At 40.4% G+C, this 18,266-nt stretch overlaps 1 protein-coding gene across 2 annotated transcripts in view; it reads left to right on the top strand.

Moving 5' to 3' along the window:
• TENM1 (teneurin transmembrane protein 1) overlaps positions 1–16,486 on the top strand; it is a 237,586-nt gene extending 221,100 nt beyond the window's left edge. For both annotated transcript variants that reach the window (XM_062503122.1, XM_062503121.1), the window contains 6 exons: positions 714–949; positions 6,912–7,208; positions 11,360–11,747; positions 12,464–13,684; positions 14,168–14,310; positions 15,728–16,486. In XM_062503122.1, the coding sequence (XP_062359106.1) occupies positions 714–949; positions 6,912–7,208; positions 11,360–11,747; positions 12,464–13,684; positions 14,168–14,310; positions 15,728–16,486 (3,044 nt within the window). The remainder of the gene's footprint in view (positions 1–713; positions 950–6,911; positions 7,209–11,359; positions 11,748–12,463; positions 13,685–14,167; positions 14,311–15,727) is intronic.
• Positions 16,487–18,266: the final 1,780 nt, after the last annotated feature.

Below are 18,266 nucleotides of genomic sequence, written 5' to 3'. Positions count from 1 at the left end.
CTCCACATATTTCTGGTAGTTTTGGAGAGGAGAGGGAGGCTGTGTTGGGTCACCCCAGCTCCCTTAAGAGCCCTCTGTGGCACAATCTTGAGCCTCTGGAGTGCTCAGCCTCTGGAGTGTGCCACCACTGCTAATCCATTAATTTGTCTGCCGACAGCCACTTCCCAATTGGTCTGTTGCACCAGGCTTCAGCCTTGTGGCTGATCATCCCTGTGCCTCAACCCAGGGTCCTGCTGCTAATGGGGAAGAGGACGAGCGTTTTGTACAGTGACACAGGGAAAAGGGACAGAATGGGAGACTAGCTGTCATCATACATATTTGGAAAAAAACTTTCTTGTTTGACCTCAGGTACTCCTGCAGTTGTTCAAGCAGTACATTTTCCTGTTGGGATCTGCAACATGCTAAGATCATCACAATATCAGCAGTCAGCACTCAGTTTATGGTTTTACATACTTCTCAGCTGAAAGAAAAAATTCTTCATTCCTGCTGCAGGAAACCTTCACAATGGAAATCATCATGCCAAATAATAAAAAGCTCTTCAGGCTTAGGAAGGGCTGGAGGTTACAGCTTGCTAAACTCACACTGTAGATGGTGTTCAGCTGTCTGTAATCTCCCTGGGTTACAAACTGAGCCCTGTTGTGCCTAACATTTGATTTATAAATCTGGGGATCTGATCTTCTCTCTGTTCCCTGATTTTTGTTGTTTTTTGACAGATAACACACAGAATATCTACCGGGTCAGCCCAGATGGGTCTCTGAGAGTCACCTTTGCCAGTGGAATGGAAATCACGCTTAACACGGAACCTCACATTCTAGCAGGGGTTGTCAGCCCCACGTTAGGGAAGTGCAATATCTCCCTTCCTGGAGAGCATAACTCAAATCTCATTGAATGGAGGCAAAGGAGGGAGCAGACCAAAGGCAATATCTCCACATTTGAGAGAAGGCTAAGGGTAAGGCTACCTCTTGTGTAAGTGCAGTGTTCCCTTTGAAAGTCATTGAACTAAAAGCATGTTGAAATGTTGTACTTTGTAAGAATGAAAATTTTGTATCAGTGGTGGGCCCCAGCCATGAATTTCAGAATCAAACTCCTCCAACAGTCTCAGGGATGTTTGATCTCTAATTTTGATTGTAAGATTTGACCTCAAAGCATAATTACTTCTTTTCTTCCTCTTCCTTTTCAACTAAGAACTTAATTATGGCTTTGGAAGAAACTGTGTACAAAGGACAGTGCATAGTTAACTCTGGCACAGCAGCAAAGTTGGAGCCACATTTTGCCTCTCTCAGATCTATCAACCTTCTTTCTTCTGGGGGAGCTAAGGGGTGCCAGCTGCTGCCCAGGGCAGAGGCTCTTGCAGGACATACTTTGGGTGTCCTGGCCACTGCCTTTCCTTTGACTCAGAGCGATGTAGAGCCTCCCTGTGTATCCAGACAGGCTGTGTATTAATTCTCCCTTTGCCACGTGCTCTCAAACCCCCAGCTCTCTCTGGCTGGGTTACACCACAGCTCCGAGAAAGACTTGCTTTAACATTGCACCATTGGTTTATTTTTACCTGTGAGTACAATGACAGATGGTCAACATTTAGCATTTAATTACATAACACAATGGCTAAAAGAGATTGCTACTTTGCTCAACAGGTTTTTTTTTTATTAAATCAGTTCTGGTTTTCACATGGATACCACTTAAAATGCCTGTACCAATAGTACAACTGGGAATTTGGCCTTAAAAATATTGTTATTGACTACAACCTTTCTGGGTAGGAATTATGTCTGAAGACCTGTTAGTTCTGAAAATATAGAGATGGTTATTAAAATCTCTGGATTGTTAAAACTACCAAAATCAAAACCACCAAAATCAAAACCATCTCATTTTGATTATGAGATGCTATAGATTTTTTTATTAGTGTACCATCTGTTTGCTTTTCAACTTCTTAATCATAAATGGAAGACTTGGAAGATGTGACCAGACTGGGCCAGATCATTTACTGTATGTAAAACACCTGTTTGAAAGGGTATTGTTCCGATTTGACAGTCACAGTTACTTTTTAGGATCTTGTTAGTGGGCAAAAGCTTCTTTGAGTTCTTCTTGCCCACCTTCTGCCTTCTTCCTCGCTAAATTAGCGTGAGGCCTCGTAGCCCTGCCTGGGGAGATAGCTGAACTTGGCACCATGACAAACATGTTAAGATGGCAGGATCCAAACTGTGGTTTCCTTGGCTCATGTTGCCTACTCAGTTGGAGGCTTTCTGTGTGACATTGTGCTTAAATAACAGTATGGCACATTTTTCTACAAGAATCTTATGTAATACAGTCATAAACAGAAAGGATGTAGTCAGTCATCTATTTTGCTTACATTGCCAGAGACTACTTGTTCATCACAATTCTATTTAATACTACTACTTAATCTTGCAGAGTTTCACCATAAGGCTGTTTGTATTTTCTGTTGCTGAAATTGGTTGCAGTTTCTTTTGTATTTTCACTTGTTTCTATGTGATCTTTAACACTGCCTGGAAAAAAAAATTAGGAGGAAATTCACAAATTGGTCAGAATTAAATGCATTCTGGCTAGAGGCATAAGATGTTCATTGAAATATTGTAACACTGAAGCTATCCAGAGGTCAGCTGATTAACCTACCTCTGGAATAGGCTGTTGGTGGACAAAACCACTAACCTCCTCCCCCTTCACCTTCATCCTGAGAGAGAATGGAAGGTGAAAGACAAGCATAAAAATAATTCTGATATGCTGATGTCTTTTACTCTTTGTCCTTCTAAAAGTATGCACTAGCAACACACGTGTTGAACATTGCATTCTTATTTCTGTAAGCTGTGTCTTTTTGTAGCTATCCAAGATGAAGAGGACTTAGGAAGTGTCTGTGCTCAAAAGGACAAGCCTGTATTGCAGTCCTGACTGTACTGATTCCATTGGCTGTACTGAGCTCTAGGACTGTTGTTCTGAGAGCTGTCAGGGCAGGGCTGGAGGGAACTTGGTTCCTCTAAAAGCACAGGTTCTTCTAAAAGGAGGATTTTAGAGTGGAAAGGAGAAGTGTTAGAATCATAGAATCATTTATATTTGAAAAGACCTCTAAGGTAGTCAAGTCCATTTGTATTCTGCACAAAGGAGACACCATGTAAATAAATAGGCACAAGAGAAAAGGACAGATGGACTACTTAGGCTGGTAATACCATGAAGAAGGACTTTGGAGAATAGCAGAAATATCTGGATCCTGAAGTTCATCTTTAGCACTGAGATACTTGCATGGTATGCTGATGGAATGGAGAGTCATTGGAGATGGAAGGAGCTGGAACAGTGCAGCAAAGAATCTACCCAGAGACATCTCTCTTCTCTTTCAAATAGTGAAATGGATTTAGGACTTACTGTGGACAGATCCCTGAGTACTGCTGGGAAACAAAAATAGCATCATTGAAAGTCATTATGCTGGATGAGATTCTGGGCAGACCTTCTGAGAACTTTTAGTGAGTTATTTTTTGAAAAGAAATTATTTAAACACTTACTATGCCATGCCTGGCATAATAGGAAGTGTGTTAGAAACCTTGCAATGTAGGGCAGAAGAGCTATGCTGAACTTTGAAAATATATGTAAAGAAGAGCTCTGGGGACTGTAGAAGTTCTCAATGGAAATGAACATACTTGCAGGAGCCCTCAGTTAAAGAACAAAAACTGGCACAATGGAAAAGTTTTCTGAGAAAGAAAAAAAAAAGCATAGAAACGAGGTATAAAGATGTTACTTAGAAATCAATCCTGATACCATCAGTGAAACAAACGGCTTTGACTGCTAAAAGGTATAAATTAGGAGGTAGGTAGCTAGGGATGAGATAAAGGATGACCTACTTGGAGAGAAGAAAGAGAATAAAGCTTTTCCTTGTCTGCCTGGTCCTAACTTTTTAAATTCTAATAGCAATTAGCAACCATCTTGAAAGCATGTCACTCTATTAGTGTTATTTCCAGTTTTGGAAAGAGGCCACTGTTAGCATATTCTGAATAATGCTGGAAAAAACTGGGTTTTAAAAAGTTGGATTTGTGCATGGTGTGAATTCCCTGCTCTGGAAACAGGACAGAAGTGAGTAAATTAACTGAGATGCTGGAACAGTCATCTAACTTTCATCTCAGGATCTAAATAAATGTTGGAAACAGAAATTAACCACGGGTTTCCTTTAGGTGAAGAACTGCTTGCCCCAGCGCTTCCTGAATATATATAAAACAGTCTGTGGGCATGTATGCATTTTATATTAATAATAAATCTATGTACAATCAGGCATTTTAACATCAATCTTAATCTAGCAAGACTTCTTTTTTATCAATTGAACTGCTACTTTAATTGGCTTCTAAAAATGAAGCGAAGACTGCTGTTAAATCTGATGAGCATGATGCATATTAATGCACTGATTAGAATGCAGCTCTGCTCCCTCCTGACTTTTGCATAACTTGAGGAACGTGGCATTGGATGCAGTCCAGGTTTTATAACAGAATGTCTACAGAATTGAAAATTGAATGCTTGGCCAGTTTTACTTATTTTTGAGGGGTTTGTTTTTTGTTTGTTTTTTTTTTTTTTTTTAATAACAACAACAGAAATAACTCACTGGCCTTGGTTCAAAAGTCCTGCAGACACAGCCTTTGACAGCCACATTCATTATTGCACTTAGCAAATGATCTTCCTTTATTTACCAGTCTTACAGCAAATTCTAAAGATGGGACTAAGTCCTCTGCCAGGGTGTATGAGTTTGCATTGGCTCAAATAAAAACATTTACGCGGAAAGAATGCAATTATTCCATCTGACTTACAAATCAAGCAGGGTGGACAGGTAATGCTTGGAAATTAAATCAAAAGAAGTGCACATTTATGTGATACTTACACTGCAAAATTTCTAGCTAAAAAATTAATGGAAGTAGAGTCAACAAATGTTTTAAAAATATAGAATAAATGCATCTTTTTACACACTTCTAACATTACTGAAGTCAGCTGAATTTTCTCCCTATTTTCATTAGGTGGTATTCCAACCTGACCTTGCTTTCAGAAAGCAGTTTTCCCTGGCTCATGGCAGAACACAACTTCTGGCCACTCTCAGGGAGCTCCTTACAATGGTTTAGGTATCTTGGAGGAATCGTTTCATGAAGCCACTGGAATCTGAAATCAGCTTGTCAATAGCAACATTGAGATCAGTCCTACCCATTTATGATCCTGCCTTGCCTTGAGAAGGGTGTTAACTTTAATATAAAAAAGTAAACAAATGAGACATAAAATGTGCAATGTAAGGGAAGTATTTCAACCTTATTTTAACTCTGTGAGTTTTCAATTACTGCTGCTTTCCACTTTGCTGCTAATTCTGCCTCTGTTCAGTTTTCATTCTTATTTGTTGTAGTCTCTGAAATTCAGATTGCAAGCAATTTGTATTCGAGGCTCTTCTTTCTCCTAACTGCATTCCAAAATGATAGTAATAGCAGTAAGAACATGAAACATGTACATAGAACATGAATGAATATGACATAGGGTACACCTTCTGCTTTTCAATTATTTTTGCCACCAAGAGGATTTTCTTTCAGAAATTTTAAGAAGTTTGCTAAAAAGTATATTATATTAAACTTAAACCATCAGTCTGCATACAAGCAAATGTAGTTGAACTGAGCATCACATTTTACTTGGGCTCCTTAACTATCATTAGAGCATAAATTGTAGTAGTTACAGCAGTCTACAGGGGTATATAAGTATTTTACAGCTATTGTAAATGGACACTATTAAGGTTAGACATGTGTGTGTATATAAAACTCTAGAAATGGTAGTTGAAGAAAGAACACCTGCTCCTTCTAGATTCTCAGATTATTTTGTGTCTAAAACCAGAAAGAGGAATTAAAAAGAAATGTTCATTCTAATCATATCTTGAATTTTTAACCAGGGTTTATTAACCATTTACTTCATGGCTGTGCCTCCAAGTCTCAGAGAGAGCAAGCACTGAGTCATGTTCTGTGCTTGACACCTGCACTGGCATTGTTTATACTGTAAGGAAGTTACTCATGGGAATAGAATGATCAGATAAATTGTGGTAGATTAATGCAACAAGTACATTGAGCATTGATCTGAAAATGACATGTCAGCGAACAATATCTTATGGTTCCCTGAATTATATATCTGATTTAAATGGTGTTTAATAGATTTCCCAGTGACTGAATGATCTAAGGAGGCAGATGATGATAGCACTGGATAAATGTATTTTGTCTTCATGAATCTGAATCAGTGTTGAACTTGATTTCAAACTGAGCATTGAGCTGTGTTCCATCTGTCAGACACAGCGAGTTGCTGGTCCCAGATGTGGTGAGGGCTGCAACAAGGAGTATGGCCAGTGCCAGGCACAGCTGCTGCTGGCTTTCAGGAGCCTGGGAGTGAGGTGGTTTTATGAGGAAGCATGAGGACACTGGTGAGCAGGATCTGCAGGAGCTGTAAGCACAGCCCTGCCCTTTGCAGCACCAAGATGCGACCTGAGCTATGAAGGTTGTCCCAGAGAAGAAGCTGACCTGTCAGTGTTAACAGAGCTCAAGAGAGGATGTGAAATAGTAGATCTTTCTTAGTTTGTGGGTTTAACTACACCTCTTTGGCTGGAATCGAGAATTTCATCCACATCTGAGAAGAAAGAAGAAAAATTCAGGAGAAGGTAAAAGCAGAGGTGAGGGTTTAGCAGATGGAAACATCCTGTAATGCCAAATATAATAACACTGAATGCAAGGAACAATTTCTCTTTTTGGTTCTTCTGTTTCTCTTCTGAATCTTTTCTGTTTTCTTGTCTTCAGTAAGGCCCAACTCACAGTGTTAAACCATTGCTCACTTTGATTAGGACTGAAACAGACATGTCTGTGTTGGGTGTACTTAGGATGCACTGTGTTCTTACCATCCTGTACCTTTGTGTTTAGACCCACAACAGAAACCTGCTCTCCATTGACTTCGACCACATAACCAGAACAGGAAAGATCTATGATGATCATCGAAAATTCACTCTTCGAATTATGTATGACCAGACAGGACGCCCCATTTTATGGTCCCCCATCAGCAAGTACAACGAGGTCAATATCACTTATTCACATTCTGGATTAGTCACCTATATACAAAGAGGAACCTGGACTGAGAAAATGGAGTATGATCCAAGTGGGAACATCATTTCCAGAACATGGGCAGATGGTAAAATATGGAGTTACACATATCTAGAAAAGGTAAATTATTTTAAAAGTGGGGTTTGTGCCAAGGCAGAAAAAAAAAAAAATTTGGGTTTATTGTATTATATTTATTTATTTATTTTATTGTATTTATTATTATATTTATTTATTTATTATATTTTAATCTATGCTATAATGCTGCCTCTTGCAAGAGTATTTAAGACTTCTAAAACAGAAAATGCATAGAATTCTATAACTAGACAAAAATGTCTCTGGATATGCTCAGACCTACATGTCACCTGCTCAAACCTGACACAGTTTAGTTCTGAAGAAAGTTATCAGCACCTCAGTTTTGTTTAATTGGTAGGTCAAAACAACTTTCTTGTCTCAGTCCACGTTCAAGTGAACAAAGGACACCCTAACTGCTGAAAATCATGTTGCTACTCTGGATAACAGTCAGAAAGTCAGAAAGATAGCAGTCCTGAAAGAGAACTTCTTTCTTCCCACAAACACAGTTCTTTTAAGCCAAAATTAGGAGCCCATGAGCACAAGCTTACCTATTCAATGCTGCATTTTAAACAAGGGACTGATCCTGTGAGGAGAAAGCTTACTGCAGTATTTATGGGGGCCAATGGGGGGGGGGGGGATATTAATATGAAATGAGTTATTGCTCTGCTTTTATGGTAACTTTGCATCTAAATTCCCTGAATACTGTTGGTTCCTTGTATGTCTAGAGGCAATGGTCACAAATTATGGAGATAAATATTGTACAAACCAAGGAGGAACATCATCTGTAGTAACATTTTGTTTGGTCTTGTCTTTCAAAACCAGAAAGCCAGTCTGTATTTTTAAAGCTTTCAGAACTCAGTGCGAACTCATATTCAAAGTTTTTTTTAAATAGCAACATCTTGGACTATCCAATGCACCCTGAGTTAGCAGAACATTTTCTCTGAACCTGTAAACCACAGAAAAAGGCTATGGGGCGTTGGGGGCAGAAGAGGTAACACTGATAGGAAATCCACACAGGAAACCCAGTGACTTTGAAGTTACTTGTATATTAAAGAGTTCCAAATGTGTACTTTTAAGATAAATTGTGCTGTACTTATTTTGAATGTATTTTAGCTTGATCCTCAAAAAACTTGCACCTAACTCAGTGGAAAAAAAATTATCAAGACTGGAAAATGCATAAAAATGTGATTCCTCCTTGTCTGCATGCAGTGTGGTTCTTGCATGTGCTAACAAGACTGGCAAACCCCAGGAGCTTCAGAAGTTTTATTCAGATAAATTTGTCAGGGCTTTTTTTGTCTGTATGCTCTTCTGCAAATTACAAGTAAACAGGCATTTTGTACAGCATTCAGCTATTTGGGCAATATGCCTTTTGGAGGAATGTCTTATTTTTTATTTTGGACCAAATGGACTGTATTTTGGAAAGGAGTAGGCTTCTTATCTTTCCAAACTGCTTTGTCTGTCCTTAGTTTATGATGAGCTCATAAATAAAGTCATATAACTTAACACTGTTATTCTAGAATTCTACACAAAAGGCCAAATCCTGATTTTGTAGAAGCAAGTGTCAAAAGCTTACTGGTTCAGGTAGCAGCTTGGGTAATACTGAAACTTGTCATTAAAATTATGGAAAGTCATTCACACCAAGAATAATAATCTCCCAGCTATTTAATGTACTTTCATGACTGTTGTTTCTTTTGCCAAAAAAAAAAATATTAATTCACTGTCAAAATTAGACATTGAAAAATAACTTTGTGGCTCCATTAAAGTCAATAACTCATTGTGTTAATTATGTAATGATTGCTAAAGGTTGTCTGAAGCCTTGCAAGACCCAATAATTCCTTATGTGGAAAAAAATCAATTACATAGGTCGCTTCCAATTCATAGTTATTTAATTTTTCGTTTTTATCACTAGATGAGCTAATTGTACATCTTCAAAAATCTCTGCCCCTTACAAAATTAGCTCAAGTAATTAAGGTTTTAAAAAGCACTATATTATTAGCATTGTAAATAATTCTTACTGATGAGATTCAGTTCCTCTTGTTTGGTCGCTTTCCTCGATTAGTTAATGCTGTTATAAAATCTCCTGAATACTCCAAGCTCACTTCCAAAATCTGGCAGACAAAATAGATGAGTGTCTGTGTGTGTCTGTTGGACAGAAATGACATCTAGTGGTGATGCTCAGCATTTGTCTATTCCCAGCAGAGCTCTCAGTAATTGGCCACTGGCTGTTTGTCTTGATAAACCGTACGGCATCAATCATTATGTGGTTGACCAGGCTCTGGTTGCTTTAATAAAAGACAGATTTTTGGATGTTTTATGAGCTACCCTCTGAAATCCTTTAAAACAATTAGAACCCAATTTGTACATAGTTGAAAAATCTATTGTAATATTATCAGGATGAATAGGGAATTAATTTTCTTTTCTCTTTATGGTATCCTCTAATAGGCTTGAGACGATATTCAGTCTCTAGCCCTTGTACTGTCTATCTTTTTACTATCCTGGACAATAGTGAAAAAGCCACAAAGTGCTGTAAAAATGGTACCCAGGGGCACTAAAATTATATTGGGGATGTTTCTGATCTTGTTATTCATACTCTGTCAATGGCAGACAGCTTAAAAACAGACACGGGAGCAATATATAGGGAGAGGCATCACAGCAGTGCTAGGAGAGAGTTCAGCCAGTGGTTTACTGCAGACTGGAGACCCTTGACTGAATCTGGAAACAAAATAAACACAGTGCATATTGGAAATGGTTGGTGGAGCAGCAATAAAGTGGTCAGAAAATGCTCGGTGTGAAGGTCTGTCATCACTGGTTGGCAGAGGGTGACCTGGAGTGGCATATGTTGGTGCTGTCTGGCTTCTGTACAGGTGACAGATGTCTTTTGCCAAGGGCAGGAAGAGACACATCTTGGACAGGCAGGGGGCTGGGGGTGTAGAGAGGATGGCCAAGGCTGAGCCTATCTCTGGCCCTTTGAATGGGCAGTTGGTTTATTTGTCAGAGAAAAGTGGCTCGGGGCCAGTGCTACTTAATACACTGCAGGGCTGATCTTTTGGTGGTTTTCTTCCCAGAGAAGATTTTTGAACTTAGAGGGGGAAGATCCTATTTTTCTGATTTCTTTCCCCAGTACTCTATGGCAAAGTAGTCACGCTGTCCCATGTAGGACTTTGTTTTGTATGATGTCTCAGTCCTGCAGAAGCCTGAGAAATTTGCTTATGTGCCTGGTAGGTTTGGTTTGTGGGCTAAGAGCTGGGCAGTGTCAGTGCTCCAGCACAACTCAGACAAGGCGAGGAATGTGCAGTGATCTGGTCCAGCCAAGACACTTGCTAGAGCTGGGGGAAGGCCACAGAGTTCCCCCATATATTTTCATTCTGTGTTTTCATTATCTTTGTTTCACCAGTGACTGTTCACCAGCCAGCTTGTGCTCTGTGACACTGTGACTTTACATGGTGGGTAAGAAGGTGTACAGAACCCAAACTTTAATTATCATTAGAAAAAGTCTGCTGTGCTTGCACATGCATCTGCCAGATAAGCAAACCAGATTTCATTAAGCAGACACAATTAACCAACACAGGGCAAATACCAAGTATATCTGTATAAAAATTATATTCTTTATGAACATTAAAAATAAACAATAGAAGTAGTCACACCAAAGAATCTGCAGAGTATTTTCATCCGTCTGTAAGCATGGAGATATTATGAACTCTGGGGCTATGTGTATTTAAAAGAAGATATGCAGGAAAAGGGCTAGGTCTGTGCTGGAGATAAGCAGAATACCAATAAAAGATAAACACCTTGTAAATGCACCAAGTTTCCCCTTTCCAGCTCCTCTATACACATCTGCTGGTGCCTGTGGGTGAGGAAGAGGTTCCCTCTGTTTTTGCTTCCTGAGAGGATGCCCTAAATATTTCAAAGCAACATAGCAAGTCAGCATGAGGCTGAAATGCTACTGAGAGCCACATCTGCCTTCCAGTTTGGAGGCCCTTACCTCTAGACTTACTATGATTCTCCTTCTGTTTTGTACCACCTTGCTGGCCAGGTCTCCTGAAGCTGAAAGCTTCACATGGAATTGTACAAACAGTAAGCGCAAACTACAAGAGTGAGTGGTTGTTTCAGCATTTCCGTAACCATCAGGCCTAGGCTCACTAGCTGGATCCCCATGTGCTTGGTCCACCCCTTACTGTGCCGTTGCTGTTTGGTTGCAGTCCGTGATGCTCCTGCTGCACAGCCAGCGGCGCTACATCTTCGAGTACGACCAGTCGGAGTCACTGCAGTCGGTGACGATGCCCAGCATGGTGCGGCACGCCCTGCAGACCATGCTGTCCGTGGGCTACTACCGCAACATCTACACCCCTCCGGACAGCGGCGCCGCCTTCATCCAGGACCTCGCCAGGGATGGGCGGCTGCTGCAGACCCTGTACCCCGGCACGGGCCGCAGGGTCCTGTACAAGTACACCAAACAGTCCCGGCTCTCCGAGATCCTCTACGACACTACGCAAGTCACGTTCACCTACGAGGAATCTTCCGGCGTTATTAAAACAATACATTTAATGCATGATGGGTTCATCTGTACCATCAGATACAGGCAAACAGGTTTGTCTAACTGTGACTACTTTGCTGAAGTTTTTTGGCTCCTTAAAATGTGACACTCGTGCTTCTTTCACAACACCCTGATCTTGCACTTACCTGGCATGAAATTCCATTATCTTTACGTATACAAGTTCTTACATTTTATGTTTCACTAGAAAAATATGTGTGTATATCTGTGTCTGTGTCCATAGGTGAATATACCTGTCCCACTTGAAATACAGGGGGTTTTTTTATTGCTTGGTATGGAATAGCTCTTAGAATGTTTTGTTGGTTTTATTCCTCTGTGTGGATATTTGCTAGATACTAAATCAAGTTGGTTTATTGTTTGTATTTTCAAGTTTCCCTGTTTGCACCATAATATAACATATATTCAAAAGGACTTCTTATATGAGGAAGGAAATCACCATGTGAAATAAATTCAGTTTAGAATTATCTTGTAAGTAAATAAAAATCATCATTATTAATAAAACAACATTTATTTAAACAAATATTAATAAAATATGAATAATTTGTAGAGCAAGCATTAATAAAGGTTTGTGAGAGAAAAATCTAACATATTCTTAGTTAACAGTATTTTCTGAGACAGCTAAGGAGTAGTAGGGCTAAAGGGCATACCTGAGGTCATGTCCTGTCTGTCCTAGATCTGTAGGGTAAGTAAACCAGGGGCATAATTAATTATTTTTCTTGGTCTTCCTCTTTCCCATATTTGTTTTGGACAGGTCCACTTATTGGTCGCCAAATCTTCAGGTTTAGTGAAGAAGGGCTTGTAAATGCCAGATTTGACTACAGCTATAACAACTTCCGTGTCACGAGCATGCAGGCCATGATCAATGAGACACCCCTTCCCATAGATCTGTACCGTTACGTCGATGTTTCTGGCAGGACTGAACAATTTGGAAAATTCAGTGTCATTAATTACGATTTAAACCAAGTTATAACCACCACTGTGATGAAGCATACCAAAATCTTCAGTGCCAATGGTCAGGTGATTGAAGTACAGTATGAAATTCTCAAGTCTATTGCTTACTGGATGACCATCCAGTATGATAACATGGGTCGCATGGTGATCTGTGACATACGTGTGGGTGTAGATGCCAATATTACGAGGTATTTTTATGAATATGATGCTGATGGTCAGCTCCAGACTGTGTCTGTGAATGATAAAACCCAGTGGCGCTACAGCTACGACCTTAATGGAAACATCAACTTGCTGAGCCATGGGAACAGCGCACGCCTCACTCCTCTGAGATATGACCTGAGAGATCGCATTACCAGGCTTGGGGAAATTCAGTATAAAATGGATGAAGATGGTTTTCTCAGGCAAAGAGGCAATGAGATCTTTGAGTACAACTCTAATGGTTTGCTGAACAAAGCATATAACAAAGTGTCTGGCTGGACTGTGCAATACTGTTATGACGGTCTTGGAAGACGAGTTGCAAGCAAATCAAGCCTAGGACAACACTTACAGTTCTTTTATGCTGATCTCTCCAACCCAATAAGAGTTACTCACTTGTACAATCACACTAGCTCAGAAATAACATCTCTATATTATGATCTGCAAGGTCATCTCATTGCAATGGAATTAAGCAGTGGAGAAGAATATTATGTTGCTTGTGATAACACTGGGACACCTCTAGCTGTGTTTAGCAGTCGAGGCCAAGTCATAAAAGAAATCTTGTACACCCCATATGGAGAGATCTACCAGGACACTAATCCAGATTTTGAGGTTATCATTGGTTTTCATGGAGGACTCTATGATTCTCTTACTAAATTAGTTCATCTGGGTCAGCGGGACTATGACGTCATTGCTGGTCGGTGGACGACACCAAATCACCGTATATGGAAGCACCTGAATGCTGTCCCACAACCCTTTAATCTCTACTCATTTGAAAATAATTACCCAGTTGGCAAAATCCAAGACGTTGCTAAGTATACGACAGGTAAAAGTAGCCAGTTTCTCATGAAAATGTCTCTAAAGAAAATAAAACTTCGTCTCAAATTGTGGTATGGATTCAACATTCTGGAAATCTTTTGCATACAAAAAGTCTATAATCTTAAATCTATTGAAGTAATTTCTTTAATAGATTGCATCTTACTGAACTTGATCTGTTTTCTTTAACATTTATGGTAACCAAGAAAATAATTAATAGCTGCTTCTGTTGCTTTTCTCAGTGCTAAAATTAGGGGAAGAATGGAAGCAGCTTAATTTGAATTTTTTCTATTATAGATAGAAGGAACACTATTGATTGGAGAATAGCTATGCTTTGTAACCAAATAATTTCTTTGCTACAAAAAATGCTGTAGCTAGTGCACGAAACAAATTAATAGAAATCATTTCTGCATAGCTGGAATTTCTGCAGACTGCCCTCACTTTTTCTAGAATTGATGAACGTTTTTGCCAGCATCTTTTTCTTATTTTGTAGACATTGGAAGTTGGCTAGAGCTGTTTGGATTCCAGTTGCACAACGTGCTTCCTGGATTTCCAAAACCAGAGATAGAAGCTTTGGGGACTACATACGAACTTCTGCAGCTTCAAACAAAAACCCAGGAGTGGGATCCTGGAAAGGTTAGCAAACGTTCTCTTCAGCTGCTTTTAATAGTAAAATTAAGGAGTTTTAATAGAAAATATTGGATACCAAGGAAAAAAATGTGACTGTATCTTTCAAGGTAATAGGCAAAGTAAATTGTTTAAGAATGCTAGAAACTTTAATGTTGTCAATTATGTACTGGCATCAGAGTGGAGGAGACATTCAAGGACAAGCTCTTAACATCACAGTGAAGAAAATTTGCAGCTATTTAGAGAGAAAATATCCAAATTAGAGGTGCAGGATAGGCAAAAGGGTAAAAGTGTTTGTGTGAATATTGAAAAAAAATACAGAAAATCTTGTAGAATAAAAAACTAAACCAGTAATTTTTCATCTTTGTTAGCCAAGATGCCACAAACACTGGAAAATCACTGAGGGTATAAAGAGCTTTACTGACTTTGAAGAGTCAGTAACTCTGCATAATTATTGGAGGAAACAGAAATGCTGCAATGGATTTTTAAGGGGTCTGTAAATCTCAGCCTTACTCCAGGGCTTGTTTTCAGTAACAAAGAGCCAGACAGCAGCAATTGGAGTCTGGCAATCAATGTGACTGCAACAGGACCAGCTACCAGTATTCTGAGCAAGCATTCACATTTTGCATATGGGCATCTGTTAACAAAGAAATGGGATTTTGTAAAGATGCCTGTCCTCTATTGTAGTCAGGAAAGAGAAGCATAGAGCATTTGAGAGTTCACATTCATGTTCCCAGCATTTAAGACAATTGCCATCCACCAAGTGCGGAAGGCTGGAGGGTCAGAGCTCATGCCAGATGTAGGAGCATGTCCATGGAAAATTATCACTGAGATGTTAAGTTTTCCCAAGGCACAGAAAAGATGTGGTGATAGGTGTAATGTTAAAAGACAAAGAGAGGGTTGAAGTTTCTTCTAGCTGCTGTGGGGAGCAAAATCTATAGATGTGATGTACTTGCCTATTGTCTTAGTGTCTCAAGAACTTCACAACCTGCTTTCCCTAAAGAATGAGCTGTAAAATTCATTACCATGGTTCTACAGAAGATATAACTAAACAGAGACTAAGCAGAGCCATGTGAAAGGGCACAGCTTTGAATTCAGGTTTCCCTGAACTGCTAAGGGCTGAAAAACCAGCCATTAGAGTAACAGTTCAAGGGGGAGGAAGAATAAAAAGAACAAATACAAAAATAGCTTTTGTAATAAATATGTTTCCATTTGTTTCCTAGAAATTAAGAAGTCCAAGAGACAGAAAGCACTGCTGTAAGTGATTAAAAGGCCTGTGCATATACCCAGGTTCTGTAGGTGTGCACGATACTTTCTGAACAAATTGAAGATCCATTCTAAGCAGTTAAGAGATGAGTAGGGTGAGATACTATAATGAACTCCAAAGTACCTTGCCTGCAAACTTGATTTATGCTTTCTTTTCCAGACTATCCTTGGCATTCAATGTGAGCTACAAAAGCAACTCCGAAACTTTATATCCTTGGACCAACTTCCTATGACACCCAGGTATAGTGATGGCAAGTGTTCTGAAGGAGTGAAGCAACTGAGATTTGCAGCTGCTCCTTCAGTATTTGGAAAAGGTATCAAATTTGCAATAAAGGACGGTATAGTGACAGCTGACATTATTGGGGTGGCTAACGAGGACAGCCGGCGCATTGCTGCCATCCTCAACAACGCTCATTATCTGGAGAACTTGCATTTCACCATTGAGGGTCGGGACACCCATTACTTCATCAAGCTGGGCTCTTTGGAAGAAGATTTGGCCCTGATTGGCAGCACAGGAGGGCGGCGCATCCTGGAGAACGGCGTCAACGTGACGGTGTCGCAGATGACGTCGGTGATAAATGGCAGGACTAGACGCTTTGCCGACATCCAGCTCCAGCACGGCGCGCTCTGCTTCAACGTGCGCTACGGAACCACAGTGGAAGAGGAAAAGAACCATGTCCTGGAGATAGCCAGGCAGCGAGCCGTGGCTCAGGCCTGGACTAAGGAGCAGAGGCGACTGCAGGAGGGGGAAGAAGGAATTCGGGCGTGGACAGATGGAGAGAAACAGCAGCTTTTAAGCACTGGGCGGGTACAAGGATACGATGGATATTTTGTTTTATCTGTGGAGCAGTATCTCGAACTTTCTGACAGTGCCAATAATATTCACTTTATGAGACAGAGTGAAATAGGCAGAAGGTAACAAAGAAAATCTCTGCCTTTGCGTCACCAAAGACTGCCTGTTTTTAAACGTAAAATGGTTTATTGTATTGGTTTTTCTAGATCAGAACTCTGTATATATAAATATAGAGGAAAAAACATATCCAACTGCCTTTAAATGTGACAGAAGATGGTATTTTAGTATCATTTGTTTAACTCTTTGAGAGATGACAGTGACAGTTTTTAGTTCTTGTGTGGCAGTATTCAAAAATTTCAGAAGCAGAGTCCTGTGAGCCAAGTGGCCGACCTGCAGCACGAGGTGCCCGGGGTGACACCGCACAGCCCTGCGGGGTGCAGGTGAGCACCACGTGCTCTGCTTTCTCCTAAAGAAACACAAGCTTTTTGTTATTGTTTATTTAATTATTCACAAGTTATTTAAATGGTTACAGAGCCTGATTCTGCAACCCATATTTACTGGGTGTCTTTTATCCCAGTGAGATCTCCCATAAATTCAAGGGATTGCATACAGAAACAGACTGCGTATGGAAACTTTGCAGCTGCTCACCAGCCCCACACATGTTTCTCACAGTTAAAAGCTAAGGGATTTTCTAACCTGGAAATCTGACTCAGGTTGGATTCAGTACATACAAGGATGTCCCATATGGCCTTTGCTCAGCTGTGGCCACCCCGCAGCCACTCCATGCTGAACATCACATTGTGTCCACTCATGTATGTCAGGCCTCTCTCCCAGGGTTTTCCTAGGCACTGGGATATACTACAGTCTGGCCACACACAGAGCTGCCATTCTGTTGGGTGGCACCGTTCTGGCCAGGATTCAGCCAGAGATGGGGTGGCTAAAGCAGGCTTAGTGGGCACTGTAGTCTTCAGGATGCTTTCCACTGGCATGTGTGCTCTAGGCTGGGTTTTAACCGAGTGCTTTGGGGACACCCCAGCTGGGAGCCCTCAGAGAGCAGTATCAGGCCGTGCAACATCAGTCCTGTCTGTAGTCACTGGGCCAGGACTTGTCTTCACTCAGATGATTTGGAAGGTGCAGTGTTGTTGGGTTTAGGCATCATGTTCTTTTAATGTCAAATTAATAATCCTGTTGTAGTACTCATATTTTTGAGTCTGAAGAAGATTGGTGGGTTGGGAGTTGATGAACCTAAGTGTGGATAGTAAATATGTTGATAAACTTAGAACATTTCGGGGATGACTCCTCACTTTTCAGCTCAATATCTAGAGCACATAGAAAAGCATTATATTGCATGGACAGAAATTTTTATTTCCCTAGGTAACATGCACTACTGACACAGTTACTTCATAGCAGAGTAGATGATCCTTCCTCCAGCTTGTTATTTTTAAAAGATTTGATTATCAGGAGGTGGGTTGGGCACACAGGGAGGGAGGGGTGGGCAAGCAAAAAATTTTCCAGAGGGGTCTAGAAGTCTTGTTACAGAGCCTGTGCACCCATAACAGTGAATTTATTGCACATTTCTTTCGGAACAGACATAGTAAATGCATTGGAACAATTTCTGCTCATATTTACGGAAGCCAACAAAGTGCATTCTTTATCTTTCTGTCTGTTTTTCCCCCAGTTTTCTTTTTTCCTTTGTTTTTGGGCAAGTGGAGCAGACTGTACCCAAGTTAGAGATGAGCCTGAATTGGCACCTGGGATCTGAGCTCCTTCTTGGGGTTTGAGCTCAGGTCTCATCCTCGGCCCATTACTGTCTCTTCCCAGATTCCTTTTGCTCCCCTGGGAGCCAGTGCAGCTTTGGGGGTGCAGGATCAGGCTGAGTGGGAGCCTGGCCCCCGAAAGCCTCCTC

The sequence above is a fragment of the Cinclus cinclus genome, chromosome 15, assembly GCF_963662255.1.
Source record: "Cinclus cinclus chromosome 15, bCinCin1.1, whole genome shotgun sequence".
NCBI lineage: Eukaryota > Metazoa > Chordata > Aves > Passeriformes > Cinclidae > Cinclus > Cinclus cinclus.
The sequence above is the reverse complement of the archived record's forward strand: the minus strand, read 5'-3'. Positions and strand labels throughout refer to the sequence as shown.